The sequence below is a fragment of the Procambarus clarkii genome, chromosome 60 (assembly GCF_040958095.1).
Source record: "Procambarus clarkii isolate CNS0578487 chromosome 60, FALCON_Pclarkii_2.0, whole genome shotgun sequence".
NCBI classification, from domain to species: Eukaryota; Metazoa; Arthropoda; class Malacostraca; order Decapoda; family Cambaridae; genus Procambarus; species Procambarus clarkii.
In genome coordinates this window covers 32,662,279-32,685,124 of record NC_091209.1, presented here as the reverse complement: position 1 = coordinate 32,685,124, position 22,846 = coordinate 32,662,279, and the positions used below count along the sequence as shown (strand labels likewise).

The 22,846-nt window shown below is 45.7% G+C and overlaps 1 protein-coding gene across 1 annotated transcript; it reads left to right on the top strand.

The window, feature by feature from the left end:
- The first annotated feature begins 13,948 nt into the window (after positions 1–13,948).
- Positions 13,949–20,299, top strand: LOC138353945 (mucin-2-like). The gene is made up of 3 exons (XM_069307380.1): positions 13,949–14,720; positions 15,183–16,007; positions 16,107–20,299. Exons 1-3 carry the CDS (start codon positions 13,949–13,951, stop codon positions 20,297–20,299), a joined length of 5,790 nt encoding a protein of 1,929 aa, XP_069163481.1.
- The last annotated feature ends 2,547 nt before the right edge of the window (positions 20,300–22,846 follow it).

Sequence of the window (22,846 nt, the reverse complement as noted above, 5' to 3'; positions counted from 1 at the left end):
CTTCGCTGGAAGACAGAAGAGTTAGGGGGGACATGATCACCACATTCAAGATTCTGAAGGGGATTGATAGGGTAGATAAAGACAGTCTATTTAACACAAGGGGAACACGCACAAGGGGACACAGGTGGAAACTGAGTGCCCAAATGAGCCACAGAGATATTAGAAAGAACTTTTTTAGTGTCAGAGTGGTTGACAAATGGAATGCATTAGGGGGTGATGTGGTGGAGGCTGACTCCATACACAGTTTCAAGTGTAGATATGACAGAGCCCGATAGGCTCAGGAATCTGTACACCTGTTGATTGACGGTTGAGAGGCGGGACCAAAGAGCCAGAGCTCAACCCCCGCAAACACAACTAGGTGAGTACAACTAGGTGAGTACACACACACCTGTTCAGGAATCTGTACACCTGTTGATTGACGGTTGAGAGGCGGAACCAAAGAGCCAGAGCTCAACCCCCGCAAGCACAACTAGGTGAGTACAACTAGGTGAGTACACACACACACACACACACACACACACACACACACACACACACACACACACACACACACACACACACACACACACACTACACTACATCACGCAAAAGTGCAAGGACGCAGCAAACAAGTTTGTCCCAGCCCAAAAGGAAAACAGTGAAATGAAGATGAGAAACCCATGGTTTAATCAGAGATGTAGGCTAGCTAAGAAGCAAAGTAAAAGGGCATTGAGAAACTATAGGAATAACAGGACACTGGAGAGCAGAGAAAGATACCAGAATGCCAGGAATTAATATGTCAGGATGAGAAGAGAGGCAGAAAGACAATACGAAAACGACATCGCAAGCAAGGCAAAGACTCAGCCTAAATTACTGCATAGCCACGTCAGGAGAAAAACAACAGTAAAGGAACAGGTTATGAAATTAAGGATAGGGGCAGAAGGATTCACTACAAACGACAAGGAAGTGTGTGAGGAACTGAATAAGAAATTCCAAGAGGTCTTCACCTTATAGCAAGGAGAAATCCCAGAGATAAGAGAGGGAATAGCTAACCAGGAACCACTGGAAGAGTTTGAGATTACCAGCGGGGAAGTAAGGAAGTGTTTACTAGAGTTGGATGTGACAACGGCTATAGGCCCAAATGGAATCTCCCCATAATGTATAACAAATCTCTGGCAACAGGGGAACTGCCAGAAATTTGGAAAGCAGCTAACGTAGTCCCGATATACAAGAAAGGGGATAGACAGGAGGCACTGAATAACAGGCCAGTGTCCCTAACCTGCATACCATGCAAGCTGATGGGGAAGATTGTGCGAAGAAAGCTAGTGGAGCACCTGGAGCGACAGAACTTTGTAACACAGCACCAACATGGATTCAGGGATGGCAGGTCCTACCTCACAGGGTTACTTAAATTCTACGACCAGGCAACAAAAATAAGGCAAGGAAGAGAAGGGTGGGCAGACAGCATATTTTTGGATTGTTAGAAAGCCTTTGATACAGTGCCACACAAGAGGCTGGTGAAAAAGCTGGAGATGCAGGCTGGAGTGAAAGGGAAGGAACTCCGTTGGATACAGGAGTACCTAAGCAACAGGAGACAACGAGTCAGTGTGAGGGGTGAGGTCTCAGATTGGCGAGACGTTACGAGTTGAGTCCCGCAGGGATCAGTCCTTGGACCTATACTGTTTCTGATATATGTAAATGATCTCCCAGAGGGAATAGAATCGTTTCTCTCAATGTTTGCCGATGATGCAAAAATTATGAGGAGGATTGAAACTGAGGACGATAGTAGGAGGCTACAAGATGACCAAGACAGACTGAGTGAATGGTCCAACAAATGGCTGTTGAAGTTCAACCCGAGTAAATGCAAAGTAATGAAACTAGGCAGTGGAAACAGGAGGCCAGACACAAGATACAGAACAGGAGATGAAGTACTTAATGAAACGGACAGAGAAAAAGATCTAGGAGTTGATATCACACCAAACCTGTCTTCTAAAGCCCACATAACAAAGAATAACGTCTGCAGCATATGCGAGGCTGGCTAACATCAGAACAGCGTTCAGGAACCTGTGTAAGGAATCATTCAGAATCTTGTACACCACATATGTAAGACCAATCCTGGAGTATGCGGCCCCAGCATGGAGCCCGTATCTTGTTAAGCACAAGACGAAGCTGGAAAAAGTCCAAAGGTATGCCACTAGACTAGTCCCAGAACTAAGAGGCATGAGTTACAAGGAAAGGCTGCGGGAAATGCACCTTACGACACTGGAAGACAGAAGAGTAAGGGGAGACATGATCACAACCTACAAAATCCTCAGAGGAATCGACCGGGTAAACAAGGATAAACTATTCAACACTGGTCGGACGCGAACAAGTGGACACAGGTGGAAACTGAGTACCCACATGAGCCACAGAGACGTTAGAAGGAACTTTTTCAGTGTCAGAGTAGTTAACGGATGGAATGCATTATGCAGTGATGTGGTGGAGGCTGACTCCATACACAGTTTCAAATGTAGATATGATAGAGCCCAGTAGGCTCAGGAATCTGTACACTAGTTGATTGACAGTTGAGAGGCGGGACCAAAGAGCCAAAGCTCAACCCCCACAAGCACAAATAGGTGAGTACAAATAGGTGAGTACACACACACACACACACACACACAGGTAGGAGACACACACGATTAGTGAGGTCCGCGGAAATTCGTCAATTTCTCGGGACATTGAAGGAGTATAGAGGCTAGATCATAGTATTTGGCCTCTCGCAGTGTGTAGCTAGCAGGGTGCAACATAGCATAGTCATATCGCTAACAATAGTGCGAAGATTTGGCGAAGAAACCAAAGTGGAGCTAGTGGCATCACCGGTGCATGTAAGTGTGCAACCTGACCGGGTGGGACGCCCCGCCGTGGAACTACCTGATTGTGTTGTTGAGTGGTGACTGTGATCAGTGGTACAGTGAATTAGTGAACTGTCACACAACGATACAGAGACTGACTCCAGAGCTTTGTGTAGACAGAGAAGAAATGACCTCATCAATCTACCAGCACTTAGTGAATCACCTAGTGGGAGACAACGACGGATAACCATCGTCATCATACATCGTCCTTACTCATCTGGTTGTGTGAGCGGGAGGAGACTGGTATGTACCCCCCTCTCTGGTCAATTAATCAGGTGTACAGATTGAGGTAAAATATTATCAAATTCTTGTTCAGGATATCATATATATTTAAAAATCTCAGGGTGGCTCATTTAGGCTCATTCTTGACACATGCACGCACGCCCGCCCACATACGTATACATGCACACAAGTGTGCACATGCTAAAACAGACACACACACACACACACACACGCACACACACACACACACACACACACACACACACACACACAATCGTTCAGTCAGGGGAAAAGGCATTAACACCTTGGATCAGGACCTTACTATCCCCTCTTGACCCCACCAACTGACCTGACCTGGTCGCCATCTCCGCCCCCCCCAACCCCCAGTCCCCCGCATCGCCCATACACACACTCTTCCCCTCCCCACACTCTCCCCCTCTCTCCCTCTCCCACTCGCTCTCTCCCACTCTCTCTCCCACTCTCTATCTCTCACACTATCATTCTCCTGCTCTCCCCCTCTCTCTCTCTCTCTCTCTCTCTCTCTCTCTCTCTCTCTCTCTCTCTCTCTCTCTCTCTCTCTCTCTCTCCCCCTCTCTTTCCTTCCCCCTCTCTTTCCTTCCCCCTCCCTCTCTGCCCACACACACACACACACACACACACACACACACACACACACACACATATACACACATATACACACATATACACACATATACACACACACCTTCCCCCCTTTCTCCCTCACCCGTTCTCTCCCTCACCCGCTCTCTCCCTCTCCCCTTCTACTTTCTTCTCACTTCAGTGGAAGGGTCGGATCCCCCGCACCCACCCATTTATCTCTCCCTTTATCACTCCCTTCTCTCTCTCTCTCTCTCTTTCTCTCTCTCTTCCTCTCTCTCTCTCTCTCCCTCCCCCATCCCGCTCTGCCCTCCTGACAAATCCTATCATGGCACAACTATAGGAACAGGGTCAAGCATGGCAGCCAGAGGTACCAGGGGAACAGGGAAGAGCCAAGGTGACGAAATGAAGGAAATGTTCACCCAGTTTCTGGAGGACATCAAGAGTGAGATGCAAGAAATGATGCAGTAAATGAAGAACGAAATAAGCAACCTGAAAAGAGAGCTGACAGCAGCAAAGGAAGAGATTAGAGCCTGGTTGATACCTGGTTGATGGGGTTCTGGGAGTTCTTCTACTCCCCAAGCCCGGCCCGAGGCCAGGCTCGACTTGTGAGAGTTTGGTCCACCAAGGCTGTTGCTTGGAGCGGCCCGCAGGCCCACATACCCACCACAGCCCGGTTGGTCCGGCACTCCTTGGAGGAATAAATCTCGTTTCCTCTTGAAAATGTCCACGGTTGTTCCGGCAATATTTCTTATGCTTGCTGGGAGGACGTTGAACAACTGCGGACCTCTGATGTTTATACAGTGTTCTCTGATTGTGCCTATGGCACCTCTGCTCTTCACTGGTTCTATTCTGTATTTTCTTCCATATCGTTCACTCCACTACGTTGTTATTTTACTGTGTAGATTTGGTACTTGGCCCTCCAGTATCTTCCAGGTGTATATTATTTGATATCTCTCTCGTCTTCTTTCTAGTGAGTACATTTGGAGGGCTTTGAGACGATCCCAATAATTTAGGTACTTTATTGCGTCTATGCGTGCCGTATATGTTCTCTGTATTCCCTCTATTTCAGCAATCTCTCCTGCTCTGAAGGGGGAAGTGAGTACTGAGCAGTACTCAAGACGGGACAACACAAGTGACTTGAAGAGTACAACCATTGTGATGGGATCCCTGGATTTGAAAGTTCTCGTAATCCATCTTATCATTTTTCTGGCTGTCGCAATATTTGCTTGGTTATGCTCCTTAAACGTTAGGTCGTCAGACATTATTATTCCCAAATCCTTTACATGCTGTTTTCCTACTATGGGTACATTTGATTGTGTTTTGTACTCTGTATTATGTTTAAGGTCCTCATTTTTACCGTACCTGAGTACCTGGAATTTATCACTGTTAAACATCATGTTATTTTCTGATGCCCAGTCGAAAACTTTATTAATATCAGCTTGAAGTTTTTCAATGTCCTCAGCCGAGGTAATTTTCATACTGATTTTTGTGTCATCTGCAAAGGATGATACGAAGCTGTGACTTGTATTTTTGTCTATATCTGATATGAGAATAAGGAAAAGCAGCGGGGCAAGGACTGTACCCTGAGGTACAGAGTTTTTCACTGCACTTGGACTAGATTTTATATGGTTGACAGTTACTCGCTGAGTCCTGTTTGACAGAAAACTGAGTATCCAGCGTCCTACTTTACCGGTTATTCCCATTGACTTCATTTTGTGTGCTATCACGCCATGGTCACATTTATCGAAAGCCTTTGCGAAGTCCGTGTATATCACATCAGCATTCCGTTTGTCTTCTAATGCCTCAGTGACTTTGTCGTAGTGTTTACTAGTTGTGTTTTTGCGGGGGTTGAGCTTTGCTCTTTCTTTAGTGCTCAAGTAGCTGTGAAAGGCACCATCTTCCCGCTCGAAATCCATGTTGGCCTGGGTTGTGAAGGTCATTGGTCTCCATGAAATTGGTGACCTGACTCCTAATCACTCTCTCAAATCCTTTTATGATGTGCGATGTTAGTGCAACTGGTCTATAATTTTTTGCCAATGCTTTGCTCCCTCCCTTGTGTAGAGGGGCTATGTCTGCTACTTTAAGTGCATCTGGTATCTCCCCCGTGTCCAAGCTCTTCCTCCACACTATACTGAGTGCCTGTGCTACCTGCACTTTGCATTTCTTTATAAATATTGAATTCCATGAGTCTGGACCTGGGGCCGAGTGCATGGGCATGTTTTCAATTTCTTTTTCAAAATTTAGTGCGCTCGTGTTTATATCAGTTATATTTACAGGGGTTTGAATATCCCGCATAAAGAAATTGTCTGGATATTCCACCTTCATGTTGTTTATTGGAGTGCTAAACATGTCCTCATACTGCTTTTTTAGGATTTCACTAATTTCTTTGTCATCCTCCGTGTATGAACCTTCACTTGTACGAATAGGTCCAATACTGGCAGTGGTTTTTGCTTTTGATTTCGCATATGAGAAGAAATATTTTGGATTTTTCTTTATTTCCTGAATTGCTTTCTGTTCTAACTGCCTTTCTTCAGTTTCATATGAGTGTTTCAATTTCCGCTCGATTTCTTCAATCTCCCTATTTAAATTATTCCTTCTTTGACGGGAAATTCGTGTCTGCATAAGCAGTTCCGTTATTTTTTTCCTGCGTTTATAGTGTCGTCTGCGTTCTCTTTCTACGTTAGATCTCTTTCTGGCTTTCCTCAAAGGAACATGTTTCAGACAGACTTGATACGCTTCTGAAGTCAGTTTTTCTATTCCTTCTGTAGGACTTGTATTATTTAGAACAGTTCCCCATGGAATGTTTGTAAGTTCCCTGTTTATTATCTCCCAGTCTATCCTTTTATTATTAAAATTGAATTTACTGAATAGCCCCTCTCGCTTTATCAACGTTTTAGGTCTATTCTGAGTATTGATGGTCGTTTGCACTTCAATGAGTTTGTGATCTGAGTATGTGGTATCTGATATCGTAATGTCTCTGATAATGTCTTCATTGTTCGTAAAGACCAGATCTAGAATATTTTCCTTTCTCGTTGGCTCCGATATCTGCTGATTCAGTGAAAATTTGTCACAGAATCTAAGTAGTTCTCTAATCTGTGGTTGGTTAGGTCCTGATAGATTTCCTGGTATAATATTATTGTTTGCTATTTTCCACCTGAGACTAGGCAAGTTGAAGTCACCTAGGAAGATAATATCAGGTATCGGGTTCTCCAAATTATCAAGGCTATTCTCAATTTTGCTTATCTGTTCTGTGAATTCTTCAGCCGTTGCATCTGGCGGTTTGTATATTAGTATAATCACTAAATTTATTTTCTCTATTTTTAATCCCAGTACCTCTACCACCTCATTTGTAACGTTTAGGAGCTCCGAGCATACAAGGTCTTCCCTAATATACAGACCCACTCCTCCATGTGACCTAATTTTCCTATCACACCTGTATAGGTTATATCCTGGAATCCAGATCTCACTGTCCAACAATTCCCCTGCATGGGTTTCTGTGAAAGCTCCAAATACTGCATTTGACTCCGTGAGGAGGCCATTTATGAACTGTACTTTGTTGTTTGTTCTTGTTTTCAGTCCTTGTATGTTGGCAAAGATGAATGAGGTTACTCTATTAGTGATAGTTTGAATGGGAGACTTTTTTGGCAAGTCCATTATTCGTGGACATAATGAGTTTGTTCTGACCAGTACTGATTGTTGTAGGGCAGTTTTCTGTCGTAGTTGTAGTTCCCTTTCGGTGGGTAATTGTATCTGTAATTCTGGAATGCAAGTGGATCTGGCATCCAGTTCCATACACTCTCCATGCTGCTCCTTTTGAATTCTCTGCCGGTCTGGTATAAAAAATTTATATAGTTTCCTCCAAATTCATTATCCTACTTGCCACTCTTTATGTAGCGTTCCGTGCCTTTCACGTGAAAGTGTGGGCAGCTAAGGTCATAGCATTTTCTGTCCTCCAGTGAGGTTTAGCACATGTCAGGATGGAAAAACCTACATATTGATCCAAATCGACACCCACCTTTCCTAAGCATATTTAAACATTTTTGGGGATGTTGGTAACTGCATTCTAATCCTTTCTTATTACCAGCATATCTATGTCTGCATATGCCCTTTGCATAAAATTTGCATAAGTCTGTCCTTCTGTTCTGCATTGCTCTATCGAGAACCATCGTGGTGTCTGTACCTATCGAGCTGTCAGTGCTGTCTGGTACACTTTCTAGTTTACTGTCATCTACATCCTGGCCTACTGAGTCAGAGTTTACAACTTCCTGAGTTTCAGCCTCAGTTTCATCCCTGACTATAGCCTCCGCCCCTTGTATATTAGAATTGTTGTTCCTTTCCCACTCCTTCTGGATGGCTGGTAGGCTTCCAATGAATGATGTTTTCCGATCATGCGTCATGTTATCTAGAAGGTTTTTTTAGGATATTCCAAGCTGGCAGGTCATTTTTACACACCCAGAGCAAGTGGCCAGCTCTCAGTGCCGTAGTGTTACTCACTCCTGTACAAGCTGAATGGAATCTAGTCTTACAGATATAACATTCAATTCCCGTTACCTTAATCTTTAAGAAGTTGTTACAGTGGCCACAAATTTGTTTATTTACTCCCATATTGCCTTGTTTTGTTGTATATATCTATATATTTATAATATTATATGTATATTGTATATTTGTAACAATATATATGTATATATATTTATATGTTTAATATTTATAATATTATATGTATACTGTATATTTGTAATATTATGTATGTTATTTCGTTCAAACTTTATGGCAGGTACTTAGCGTAGGTAGCGAGGCTGGTCCCCCGGTCAGTACAGGTGACCTCTTGTGGCCCAGGGTGATGTCACCAGTTTCCAGTTACCCGATTTATAACCACTGATGCCGCCTCTTGCCACTATTTTATATTTCTAGTATTCTATATTTATAATATTCACTTCCAACTTATATGTTGTTGTGATACCCGTTCCACATCACTGTTCCACGAATCACCGTTCACTATTTTTTTGTTTTTTTCCTAATACACGCATGTACACAATGTTCACCTCGTTCACTGGCTCACACGTGGTCTCCCGTTTATTCTCTATTTAACACAAAGTTCTATTGTTAATGACTATTTTCAATTTTCCAGCGGGACACTATGCACTTTGTTATGTCTGTAATCAGTAATCCACGGCAGTAGTCCTACGAATCCCTGTTAATGTCACGATTTTAACGGAGCGCGCACGGTCCTGTCTTGACTATCTTACCCTTACTATCTGTCTCAAAGAGACAGTCTCAAAGAGCCCTCAAAGAGAATGGTATCGAAGCTGAGAATCAGAAAACCATCCAGGGAGAAGATGGTAATAGTTTTTTTGGATGAGAATGCCACAATAAAAGCAACATTTGCAGAAATACTAAAAAAAAAATAACTCTGAAGCAATGACTGCAGTGATGGAGGTGGCCATGAAAGCAGCCACCTCACAGGAGGCGGCATGCTCCACTAGCCAACTGCTGGAAAGGAACAGATCAGTGGTTGCTGTGGGTATTAAAGAGCAGGAAGGCTCTAATAGGACAGAGTGGAATGACAAGGACAAAGCAGCAGTGAATGAAGTACTAAAGGCACTAGACATGGATGGGGCTGAGCATAGAACTGAGAAGGTTTTCAGGCTAGGTTGGTACAACAAAGACCGAGACCGAATGATAAAGATAGTGTTTGCAAACGAGAGCACAAAGGAGACGATCCTATCAAGGAAGAGCTCCCTGAAAAACGTGGGAAAATTCAAAAATGTATTCCTCCAGAGAGACATGACAAGGGAGGAGAGAGCCATGGCGACAGAAGCAAGGAAGAGGCGCAGGGCGAAAGGGGAAAACCAGGAAGTCACAGCTCCCAACACAACACCCCCAGAAGCGAGGGGGGAACCCACAACCAGCTACCCAGTAACATCAGAAGGGAGGACAACCCTGCCTCCCTCCTCTGCATAGAAAACCCCCCTACCCCAAACCCTCCCTGCCCCCACTCAAATGTTCAGCCAAATCTCCCTCCCCCCACACCCAATCCCCACCCCTTCTACCCCTCCCCTCCTCCCGAGTCCTCCCTACCCCCCTTTCCTTCCCGTCCTCCCTTCCCTTTCACCCCATACCCTCCCTGTCCCTGCCCCTTCACTGGATCCCCCGCCCCTCATCCCAGCATCCTCTGAGACCCTATTATCCACCTCACAGGTCCTCACACCCATGGAACAGCCTCCCCCACCAGCAGAACACTCACCAAGGAGGCGATTTGAGAAGGAACAGAAGAAAGTGAGCCTCAAAGCGATGTACACTAACATAGATGGAATTACAAATAAAGCAAATGAGCTCGGAGAACGGGTACTAGAGGAAAACCCAGACATAATAGCCCTCACAGAAACAAAGATCACGAAAACGATAACAAACGCAGTGTTCCCACAGGACTATTATGTTATGAGGAAAGAGAGGGAAGGAAGAGGTGGGGGTGGTGTAGCTCTGCTGGTAAGAAAAGGCTGGGATTTTGAGGAGATGGATATTCAGGGCTGTGAAGGATTCAGTGACTACATAGCAGGTACCGTAACAAATGGAGGGGAAAAAATTATAGTCGTAGTCATATATAATCCACCACCAAATGACAGAAGACCTAGACAGGAATATGATAGAAACAACATGGCCACCATTAACATAATAGAAAGAGCAGCTTCTGTTGCTAGCAGGAATGGATCTGGACTACTAATTATGGGAGACTTCAACCATGGGAAGATAGATTGGAAGAACAGAGATCCGCATGGAGGACCAGAAACATGGAGGGCTAAGCTGCTGGACGTGGCAACAAGAAACTTTCTAAGCCAGCACATCAAAGAACCAACAAGAATGAGAGGAGAAGATGAACCAGCAATGCTTGATTTGATATTTACCCTAAATGAGTGAGATATAAGAGAAGTTAAGATGGAAGCGCCCTTGGGAATGAGTGACCACAATACACTGTGCAAACTTTGAGTACCTGGTAGAGCTAGGACTTACCTCCCCCAAAAAAGAACTAGGAATCAAAAGGCTGGCATACCGACAGGGGAATTATGAACAGATGAGAAGTTTCCTAAGTGAAATACCTTGGGACACAGACCTCAGAGATAAGTCTGTACAGGGTTGATGGACTATGTTACCCAAAAGTGTCAGGAGGCAGTAAACCGGTTCATCCTGGCCCAAAGGGAAAAATCCGAGAAGCAACAGAAGAATCCATGGTATAATAGGGCATGTATGGAAGCGAAGAAACTGAACAAAAGGGCGTGGAGGAACTTCTGGAATAACAGAACACCAGAAAGCAGAGAGAGATACCAGAGAACCAGGAATGAGTACGTCAGGGTGAGAAGAGAAGCAGAGAAAAGTTTTGAAAATGATATAGCAAACAAAGCCAAGACCGAACCAAAGCTACTCCACAGTCACATCAGAAGGAAAACAACAGTGAAAGAACAGGTATTGAAACTTCGAACAGGCGAGGACAGGTATACAGAGAATGACAGAGAGGTGTGTGAAGAACTCAACAAGAGGTTCCAGGAGGTCTTCACAATAGAACAAGGTGAGGTCACTGTGCTAGGAGAAGGGGAAGTAAACCAGGCGGCCTTGGAAGAGTTCGAAATTACGAGAGAGGAGGTCAAGAGACACCTGCTGGATCTGGATGTCAGAAAGGCTCTTGGTCCAGATGGGATCTCACCATGGATACTGAAAGAGTGTGCAGAGGCACTTTGCTTGCCACTCTCCATAGTGTATAGTAAGTCACTGGAGATGGGAGACCTACCAGAAATATGGAAGACGGCGAACGTGGTCCCAATATACAAAAAGGGCGACAGGCAAGAGGCACTGAACTACAGGCCAGTGTCCTTGACTTGTATACCATGCAAGATGATGCAGAAGATCGTGAGAAAAAACCTGGTAACACATCTGGAGAGAAGGGACTTCGCGACAAATCGCCAACATGGGTTCAGGGAGGGTAAATCTTGCCTTACAGGCTTGATAGAATTCTACGATCAGGTGACAAAGATTAAGCAAGAAAGAGAGGGCTGGGCGAACTGCATTTTCTTGGATTGTCGGAAAGCCTTTGACACAGTACCGCATAAGAGGCTGGTACATAAGCTGGAGAGACAGGCAGGTGTAGCTGGTAAGGTGCTCCAGTGGATAAGGGAGTATCTAAGCAATATGAAGCAGAGAGTTACGGTGAGGGATGAGACCTCCAATTAGCGTGAAGTCACCAGTGGAGTCCCACAGGGCTCTGTACTCGGTCCTATTTTGTTTCTGATATATGTAAATGATCTCGCAGAGGGTATCGATTCATTTCTCTCAATGTTTGCGGACGATGCTAAAATTATGAGAAGGATTAAAACAGAAGAGGACTGTTTGAGGCTACAAGAAGACCTAGACAAGCTGAAGGAATGGTCGAACAAATGGTTGTTAGAGTTTAACCCAACCAAATGTAATGTAATGAAGATAGGTGTAGGGAGCAGGAGGCCAGATACAAGGTATTATCTGGGAGAGGAAATTCTTCAGGAGTCAGAGAAGGAAAAAGACTTGGGGGTTGATATCACGCCAGACCTGTCTCCTGCAGCACATATCAAGCGGATAACATCACCGGCATATGCCAGGCTGGCCAACATACGAACGGCATTCAGAAACTTGCGTAAAGAATCATTCAGAACTTTGTATACCACATATGTCAGGCCAATCCTGGAGTATGCAGCCCCAGCATGGAGTCCATATCTAGTCAAGGATAAGACTAAACTGGAAGAGGTTCAAAGGTTTGCCACCAGACTAGTACCCGAGCTGAGAGGTATGAGCTACGAGGAGAGACTACGGGAATTAAACCTCACTTCGCTGGAAGACAGAAGAGTTAGGGGGGACATGATCACCACATTCAAGATTCTGAAGGGAATTGATAGGGTAGATAAAGACATGCTATTTAACACAAGGGGAACACGCACAAGGGGACACAGGTGGAAACTGAGTGCCCAAATGAGCCACAGAGATATTAGAAAGAACTTTTTTAGTGTCAGAGTGGTTGACAAATGGAATGCATTATGAAGTGATGTGGTGGAGGCTGACTCCATACACAGTTTCAAGTGTAGATATGATAGAGCCCAATAGGCTCAGGAATCTGTACACCTGTTGATTGACGGTTGAGAGGCGGGACCAAAGAGCCAGAGCTCAACCCCCGCAAACACAACTAGGTGAGTACAACTAGGTGAGTACATACACACACACATACACGTTCAGGAACCTGTGTAAGGAATCATTCAGAATCTTGTACACCACATATGTAAGACCAATCCTGGAGTATGCGGCCCCAGCATGGAGCCCGTATCTTGTCAAGCACAAGACGAAGCTGGAAAAAGTCCATAGGTATGCCACTAGACTAGTCCCAGAACTAAGAGGCATGAGTTAGGAGGAAAGGCTGCGGGAAATGCACCTTACGAGACTGAAAGACAGAAGAGTAAGGGGAGACATGATCACAACCTACAAAATTTTGTAGGTTGCGTTCCTACTTACGTTCTTAATTAGCAAAAATGCGTTCCTCCATTTTTGCTAATTATTGTCCGGTGCTGTCGGTCCTTCTGGCCGGTGGGTTCTATATTTGTTTATGTTTTCTGTGATGTTTTATTGTCTTTACCTTACGTGCTTGCATGTAAAAATAAAAAAAAAAAAATTTGAGGTCATACACACGAATGACATTCGTTTTTGAGGTATTGATGAACGAGTTAAAAGTCACTAGAGTGTCTTATGCAGTGACAGCATTATGACCAATGATTTATGTCATGCCGAAGAACAACATCTCTGGCACAGCCCAAAGTAACTATACAATTTACACCACAATTACATTACTGCTATTTAAACCTCTCTTGCCATTAAAAACCTTCAAAACTTTTATTTTTAACGCGGGTAAACGAGGGATGGTTGTGGGTGGGTGGGGGAGAGGATAAACACCCACATAACACTAGCAATAAAGCCGGTAAGAATTTATTTATCGAAGAATTATATTTTGCTTCAAATTAGCTGATAATGATATAAAAATCATTATTATTTTTGTTCAACTGAAATCTGTAAATCCAAACTTAACAAATAAGATGTCATACTAGTCAAATACAGTTGTGTTAATTAAAATAATAACTACAGCACAGATGGCAATGTATCAGAGACACGGGTCGTCTCCATGAGCACCGTGGGTAAATATTGTTGCTGTACAACGTCATGTTGGGTGTGGCATGAAGGCCTTCCGTGAGTCGTTCCTCAGACCCTTCCCCTTCCCTCCCATCACCTGGAGCGACCTCACTCACTCTGGTTCCGCCAGCAGCCGCTGTCATACCACTTTGTTTCTGCGTTGTCTGCCACCAGCCTCTGTCACACCCGACAACTACTGTGTGTGTATCACCACAGCTGAAGGTACTGTTGCTATGTCTGCCACCACTGTTGCAGGTACTGTTGTTGTTTCTCTCACCACTGCTGCAGGTACTGTTGTTGTGTCTGTCACCACTGTTGCAGGTACTGTTGTTGTGTCTGTCACCACTGCTGCAGGTACTGTTGTTGTGTCTGCCACCACTGCTGCAGGTACTGTTGTTGTGTCTGCCACCACTGCTGCAGGTACTGTTGTTGTGTCTGCCACCACTGCTGCAGGTACTGTTGTTGTGTCTGTCACCACTGTTGCAGGTACTGTTGTTGTGTCTGTCACCACTGTTGCAGGTACTGTTGTTGTGTCTCTCACCACTGCTGCAGGTACTGTTGTTGTGTCTGGCACCACTGCTGCAGGTACTGTTGTTGTGTCTGTCACCATTGTTGCAGGTACTGTTGTTGTGTCTGCCACCACTGTTGCAGGTACTGTTGTTGTGTCTGCCACCACTGTTACAGGTACTGTTGTTGTGTCTGTCACCACTGTTGCAGGTACTGTTGTTGTGTCTGCCACCACTGTTGCAGGTACTGTTGTTGTGTCTGCCACCACTGCTGCAGGTACTGTTGTTGTGTCTCTCATCACTGCTGCAGGTACTGTTGTTGTGTCTGCCACCACTGCTGCAGGTACTGTTGTTGTGTCTGTCACCACTGTTGCAGGTACTGTTGTTGTGTCTGCCACCACTGCTGCAGGTACTGTTGTTGTGTCTCTCACCACTGCTGCAGGTACTGTTGTTGTGTCTGTCACCACTGTTGCAGGTACTGTTGTTGTGTCTGTCACCACTGTTGCAGGTACTGTTGTTGTGTCTGCCACCACTGCTGCAGGTACTGTTGTTGTGTCTCTCACCACTGCTGCAGGTACTGTTGCTATGTCTGCCACCACTGCTGCAGGTACTGTTGTTGTGTCTCTCACCACTGCTGCAGGTACTGTTGTTGTGTCTGTCACCACTGTTGCAGGTACTGTTGTTGTGTCTGTCACCACTGTTGCAGGTACTGTTGTTGTGTCTGCCACCACTGCTGCAGGTACTGTTGTTGTGTCTCTCACCACTGCTGCAGGTACTGTTGTTGTGTCTCTCACCACTGCTGCAGGTACTGTTGTTGTGTCTGCCACCACTGCTGCAGGTACTGTTGTTGTGTCTCTCATCACTGCTGCAGGTACTGTTGTTGTGTCTCTCACCACTGCTGCAGGTACTGTTGCTATGTCTGCCATCACTGCTGCAGGTACTGTTGTTGTGTCTCTCACCACTGTTGCAGGTACTGTTGTTGTGTCTCTCACCACTGTTGCAGGTACTGTTGTTGTGTCTCTCACCACTGTTGCAGGTACTGTTGCTATGTCTGTCACCACTGCTGCAGGTACTGTTGTTGTGTCTGTCACCACTGTTGCAGGTACTGTTGTTGTGTCTCTCACCACTGCTGCAGGTACTGTTGTTGTGTCTGTCACCACTGTTGCAGGTACTGTTGTTGTGTCTGTCACCACTGTTGCAGGTACTGTTGTTGTGTCTGCCACCACTGCAGCAGGTACTGTTGTTGGGTCTGTCACCACTGCTGCAGGTACTGTTGCTGTGTCTGTCACCACTGTTGCAGGTACTGTTGCTGTGTCTGTCACCACTGCTTCAGGTACTGTTGTTGTGTCTGTCACCACTGTTGCAGGTACTGTTGCTGTGTCTGTCACCACTGTTGCAGGTACTGTTGTTGTGTATGTCACCACTGCTGCAGGTACTGTTGTTGTGTCTCTCATCACTGTTGCAGGTACTGTTGTTGTGTCTCTAACCACTGTTGCAGATACTGTTGTTGTGTCTCTCACCACTGTTGCAGGTACTGTTGCTATGTCTGCCACCACTGCTGCAGGTACTGTTGTTGTGTCTGTCACCACTGTTGCAGGTACTGTTGTTGTGTCTGTCACCACTGCTGCAGGTACTGTTGTTGTGTCTCTCATCACTGCTGCAGGTACTGTTGTTGTGTCTCTCACCACTGTTGCAGGTACTGTTGCTATGTCTGCCACCACTGCTGCAGGTACTGTTGTTGTGTCTCTCATCACTGCTGCAGATACTGTTGTTGTGTCTCTCACCACTGTTGCAGGTACTGTTGCTATGTCTGCCACCACTGCTGCAGGTACTGTTGTTGTGTCTCTCATCACTGCTGCAGGTACTGTTGTTGTGTCTCTCACCACTGCTGCAGGTACTGTTGCTATGTCTGCCATCACTGCTGCAGGTACTGTTGTTGTGTCTCTCACCACTGTTGCAGGTACTGTTGTTGTGTCTCTCACCACTGTTGCAGTTACTGTTGTTGTGTCTCTCACCACTGTTGCAGGTACTGTTGCTATGTCTGTCACCACTGCTGCAGGTACTGTTGTTGTGTCTGTCACCACTGTTGCAGGTACTGTTGTTGTGTCTCTCACCACTGCTGCAGGTACTGTTGTTGTGTCTGTCACCACTGTTGCAGGTACTGTTGTTGTGTCTGTCACCACTGTTGCAGGTACTGTTGTTGTGTCTGCCACCACTGCAGCAGGTACTGTTGTTGGGTCTGTCACCACTGCTGCAGGTACTGTTGTTGTGTCTGTCACCACTGTTGCAGGTACTGTTGCTGTGTCTGTCACCACTGCTTCAGGTACTGTTGTTGTGTCTGTCACCACTGTTGCAGGTACTGTTGCTGTGTCTGTCACCACTGTTGCAGGTACTGTTGCTATGTCTGCCACCACTGCTGCAGGTACTGTTGTTGTGTCTGTCACCACTGTTGCAGGTACTGTTGTTGCGTCTGTCACCACTGCTGCAGGTACTGTTGTTGTGTCTCTCATCACTGCTGCAGGTACTGTTGTTGTGTCTCTCACCACTGTTGCAGGTACTGTTGCTATGTCTGCCACCACTGCTGCAGGTACTGTTGTTGTGTCTCTCATCACTGCTGCAGATACTGTTGTTGTGTCTCTCACCACTGTTGCAGGTACTGTTGCTATGTCTGCCACCACTGCTGCAGGTACTGTTGTTGTGTCTCTCATCACTGCTGCAGGTACTGTTGTTGTGTCTGTCACCACTGCTGCAGGGACTGTTGTTGTGTCTGTCACCACTGCTGCAGGTACTGTTGTTGTGTCTCTCATCACTGCTGCAGGTACTGTTGTTGTGTCTCTCACCACTGTTGCAGGTACTGTTGTTGTGTCTCTCATCACTGCTGCAGGTACTGTTGTTGTGTCTGTCACCACTGTTGCAGGTACTGTTGTTGTGTCTCTCATCACTGCTGCAGGTACTGTTGTTGTGTCTGTCACCACTGCTGCAGGGACTGTTGTTGTGTCTGTCACCACTGCTGCAGGTACTGTTGTTGTGTCTCTCATCACTGCTGCAGGTACTGTTGTTGTGTCTCTCACCACTGCTGCAGGTACTGTTGTTGTGTCTCTCACCACTGTTGCAGGTACTGTTGTTGTGTCTGTCACCACTGTTGCAGGTACTGTTGTTGTGTCTCTCACCACTGCTGCAGGTACTGTTGTTGTGTCTCTCACCACTGCTGCAGGTACTGTTGCTATGTCTGCCACCACTGCTGCAGGTACTGTTGCTGTGTCTGTCACCACTGTTGCAGGTACTGTTGCTATGTCTGCCACCACTGCTGCAGGTACTGTTGCTGTGTCTGTCACCACTGCTGCAGGTACTGTTGCTGTGTCTGCCACCACTGCTGCAGGTACTGTTGCTGTGTCTGTCACCACTGTTGCAGGTACTGTTGTTGTGTCTGTCACCACTGCTGCAGGTACTGTTGTTGTGTCTGTCACCACTGTTGCAGGTACTGTTGTTGTGTCTGCCACCACTGTTGCAGGTACTGTTGTTGTGTCTGTGACCACTGTTGCAGGTACTGTTGTTGTGTCTGTCACCACTGCTGCAGGTACTGTTGTTGTGTCTCTCACCACTGCTGCAGGTACTGTTGTTGTGTCTGCCACCACTGTTGCAGGTACTGTTGTTGTGTCTCTCACCACTGTTGCAGGTACTGTTGCTATGTCTGTCACCACTGCTGCAGGTACTGTTGTTGTGTCTGTCACCACTGTTGCAGGTACTGTTGTTGTGTCTCTCACCACTGCTGCAGGTACTGTTGTTGTGTCTGTCACCACTGTTGCAGGTACTGTTGTTGTGTCTGTCACCACTGTTGCAGGTACTGTTGTTGTGTCTGCCACCACTGCAGCAGGTACTGTTGTTGGGTCTGTCACCACTGCTGCAGGTACTGTTGTTGTGTCTGTCACCACTGTTGCAGGTACTGTTGCTGTGTCTGTCACCACTGCTTCAGGTACTGTTGTTGTGTCTGTCACCACTGTTGCAGGTACTGTTGCTGTGTCTGTCACCACTGTTGCAGGTACTGTTGCTATGTCTGCCACCACTGCTGCAGGTACTGTTGTTGTGTCTGTCACCACTGTTGCAGGTACTGTTGTTGTGTCTGTCACCACTGCTGCAGGTACTGTTGTTGTGTCTCTCATCACTGCTGCAGGTACTGTTGTTGTGTCTGTCACCACTGTTGCAGGTACTGTTGCTGTGTCTGTCACCACTGCTTCAGGTACTGTTGTTGTGTCTCTCATCACTGCTGCAGGTACTGTTGTTGTGTCTCTCACCACTGTTGCAGGTACTGTTGCTATGTCTGCCACCACTGCTGCAGGTACTGTTGTTGTGTCTCTCATCACTGCTGCAGATACTGTTGTTGTGTCTCTCACCACTGTTGCAGGTACTGTTGCTATGTCTGCCACCACTGCTGCAGGTACTGTTGTTGTGTCTCTCATCACTGCTGCAGGTACTGTTGTTGTGTCTGTCACCACTGCTGCAGGGACTGTTGTTGTGTCTGTCACCACTGCTGCAGGTACTGTTGTTGTGTCTCTCATCACTGCTGCAGGTACTGTTGTTGTGTCTCTCACCACTGTTGCAGGTACTGTTGTTGTGTCTCTCATCACTGCTGCAGGTACTGTTGTTGTGTCTGTCACCACTGTTGCAGGTACTGTTGTTGTGTCTCTCATCACTGCTGCAGGTACTGTTGTTGTGTCTGTCACCACTGCTGCAGGGACTGTTGTTGTGTCTGTCACCACTGCTGCAGGTACTGTTGTTGTGTCTCTCATCACTGCTGCAGGTACTGTTGTTGTGTCTCTCACCACTGCTGCAGGTACTGTTGTTGTGTCTCTCACCACTGTTGCAGGTACTGTTGTTGTGTCTGTCACCACTGTTGCAGGTACTGTTGTTGTGTCTCTCACCACTGCTGCAGGTACTGTTGTTGTGTCTCTCACCACTGCTGCAGGTACTGTTGCTATGTCTGCCACCACTGCTGCAGGTACTGTTGCTGTGTCTGTCACCACTGTTGCAGGTACTGTTGTTATGTCTGCCACCACTGCTGCAGGTACTGTTGCTGTGTCTGTCACCACTGCTGCAGGTACTGTTGCTGTGTCTGCCACCACTGCTGCAGGTACTGTTGCTGTGTCTGTCACCACTGTTGCAGGTACTGTTGTTGTGTCTGTCACCACTGCTGCAGGTACTGTTGTTGTGTCTGTCACCACTGTTGCAGGTACTGTTGTTGTGTCTGCCACCACTGTTGCAGGTACTGTTGTTGTGTCTGTGACCACTGTTGCAGGTACTGTTGTTGTGTCTGTCACCACTGCTGCAGGTACTGTTGTTGTGTCTCTCACCACTGCTGCAGGTACTGTTGTTGTGTCTGCCACCACTGTTGCAGGTACTGTTGTTGTGTCTCTCACCACTGTTGCAGGTACTGTTGCTATGTCTGTCACCACTGCTGCAGGTACTGTTGTTGTGTCTGTCACCACTGCTGCAGGTACTGTTGTTGTGTCTCTCACCACTGTTGCAGGTACTGTTGTTGTGTCTGCCACCACTGTTGCAGGTACTGTTGTTGTGTCTCTCACCACTGTTGCAGGTACTGTTGTTGTGTCTGTTACCACTGCTGCAGGTACTGTTGTTGTGTCTCTCACCACTGCTGCAGGTACTGTTGTTGTGTCTGTCACCACTGCTGCAGGTACTGTTGTTGTGTCTGTCACCACTGCTGCAGGTACTGTTGTTGTGTCTCTCATCACTGCTGCAGGTACTGTTGTTGTGTCTCTCATCACTGCTGCAGGTACTGTTGTTGTGTCTCTCATCACTGCTGCAGGTACTGTTGTTGTGTCTCTCACCACTGCTGCAGGTACTGTTGTTGTGTCTGCCACTGTTATGATTTAGTCTGCTGTTCGTCTGTAATTTTAGCCACCTCAGCTGGTCTAGCCCCAACATCAGTCTTTCACTGAAAAAATAATGCAGAAACTTTTTTGACCGATATCTAGAAGGGAATCAGTGATGAGTAAATACCAGCTGTAAAACAGCAAAACATCTAATCAGTGAACATATAGGAAAATACAAGAACTGAAGGAAAGCATTATAATATCCAAATGTCAGGAATGACAAGTAATGCATCATCGACTCGCAAGTAAATGAGCGCCATCTTTCCCTTCGTCAGGAATGACAAGTAATACATCATCGACTCGCAAGTAAATGAGCGCCATCTTTCCCTTCATAAGTTAACATTACTTATTACTCAGGCAAACATTACCACAAATATTTATTATTAAAATATTATTATCAGGTTAATCACTATATGGCTGGAGATAATTTGTATCAGTACTCGCTCTTGTTCCTGACATTCTAATCACTACTCGACACAGCTAGTGAACTACTTATCACAAAATCAGCCAATAAAGCTTGCCCATCTACTCGTCACTAATATATCCTATCAAACAAGCTTTTAAATCCTGGTTGAACTTGATCTCCAAGTTCTCGTATTGTATGCTAGTATGCTAGCTACAATGTGTTAAATCTATCAATACTAATTGCTGATTAATCATTTAACATCTGATACGGAGTTTAGCCCTATTTTAACCTATATCTCGCTTTTAAGAGTCATATCACCCTGATTTGAATATACTTTGAAGCATGGGGAAGAGATTTTGTTCATTTAAGCAGGAGCCTGAGCTGTCGGTTGACGGTAAATATGATTTTTGTTGGTTTGGGGAATGGGTTTAGTATTTTTGAGCCGGAAAAAATGGCGGAGGGGATCATCAGATGAGGAGTGCTTTGCTGCCGAAGGGGGCGTGGCTACAATGCATTGTGGGAGCCACGAAACTCGTCTGTTAATTGGTCAGTACCAGGGTGTGGCGTTGTTGACAAAGTTCGTGGTGCCCAGGGCGTGATAAGAACAAAGGCAACTGCAGAAGGCCTATTGGCCCATACGAGGCAGCACCTATTTATAACCACCCAATCCCACTCATATACTTGTCCAACCCGCGCTTGAAACAATCGAGGGACCCCACCTCCAGCACGTTACGCGGCAATTGGTTCCACAAATCAACAACCCTGTTACTGAACCAGTATTTACCCAAGTCTTTCCTAAATCTAAACTTATCCAATTTATACCCATTGTTTCGTGTTCTGTCTTGTGTTGATACTTTTAATACCCTATTAATATCCCCTTTGTTATGTCCATTCACCCACTTGTAAACCTCTATCATGTCACCCCTAACTCTACGCCTTTCCAGTGAATGCAAATTAAGCTTTGTTAATCTTTCTTCATATGAAAGATTTCTAATTTGGGGAATTAACTTAGTCATCCTACGTTGGACACGTTCAAGTGAATTTATATCCATTCTATAATACGGCGACCAAAACTAAACTGCATAATCTAAATGGGGCCTAACTAGAGCAAGATATAGCTTGAGAACCACACCAGGTGTCTTGTTAATAAGAACATAAGAACATAAGAACAAAGGTAACTGCAGAAGGCCTATTGGCCCATACGAGGCAGCTCCTATTCTATAACCACCCAATCCCACTCATATACTTGTCCAACCCATGCTTGAAACAATCGAGGGACCCCACCTCCACAATGTTACGCGGCAATTGGTTCCACAAATCAACAACCCTGTTACTGAACCAGTATTTACCCAAGTCTTTCCTAAATCTAAACTTATCCAATTTATACCCATTGTTTCGTGTTCTGTCCTGTGTTGATACTTTTAATACCCTATTAATATCCCCCCGGTTATGGCCATTCATCCACTTGTAAACCTCTATCATGTCACCCCTAACTCTTCGCCTTTCCAGTGAATGCAACTTAAGCTTTGTTAATCTTTCTTCATATGAAAGATTTCTAATTTGGGGAATTAACTTAGTCATCCTACGCTGGACACGTTCAAGTGAATTTATATCCATTCTATAATATGGCGACCAAAACTGAACTGCATAATCTAAATGGGGCCTAACTAGAGCAAGATATAGCTTGAGAACCACACCAGGTGTCTTGTTACTAACGCTGCGATTAATAAATCCAAGTGTCCGATTTGCCTTATCATAGCAATATGGAAGTTGTAGTGAAGGACCTGGTGACTCTAGTGGGAGCCCTGAGGACAGAGTTGGACTCTCTGCGGGAGGAGGTGCGTCAGCTTAAAAAACAACGAGAAGTAACGAAGGAGGAGACCAGCAGTAAAGGGACCTCGTCTTGGAGAGTTGCGAAAGACAGGGGCCTTAAGAAGACTTTGATAAAGCCGCCTTCAAACGCCATAGCAACTTCAAATTCATTTGACGTTTTGGAGGACGAGTGCTGTGGAGAGACTGTGGATCGCGCAAAAGGGAAAGCAACGAAGAGAAAGGAAGCGCAGGCCCCTCAGAAAGTAAAGGAAGTACCTAAGCAAACATTAGTTGTGGGAGATTCCCAGATAAGGTATTTGGATAGAACGT

Bases quoted from the DNA above. Each gene is read 5' to 3' on its own strand.
- LOC138353945 (XM_069307380.1), top strand. From the start codon at position 13,949: ATGAAGGCCTTCCGTGAGTCGTTCCTCAGACCCTTCCCCTTCCCTCCC. The intron at 14,721-15,182 runs GTACTGTTGTTG...CCACTGCTGCAG, and splicing joins GTCTCTCATCACTGCTGCAG to GTACTGTTGTTGTGTCTCTC. The intron at 16,008-16,106 runs GTACTGTTGTTG...CCACTGTTGCAG, and splicing joins GTCTGTCACCACTGTTGCAG to GTACTGTTGCTATGTCTGCC.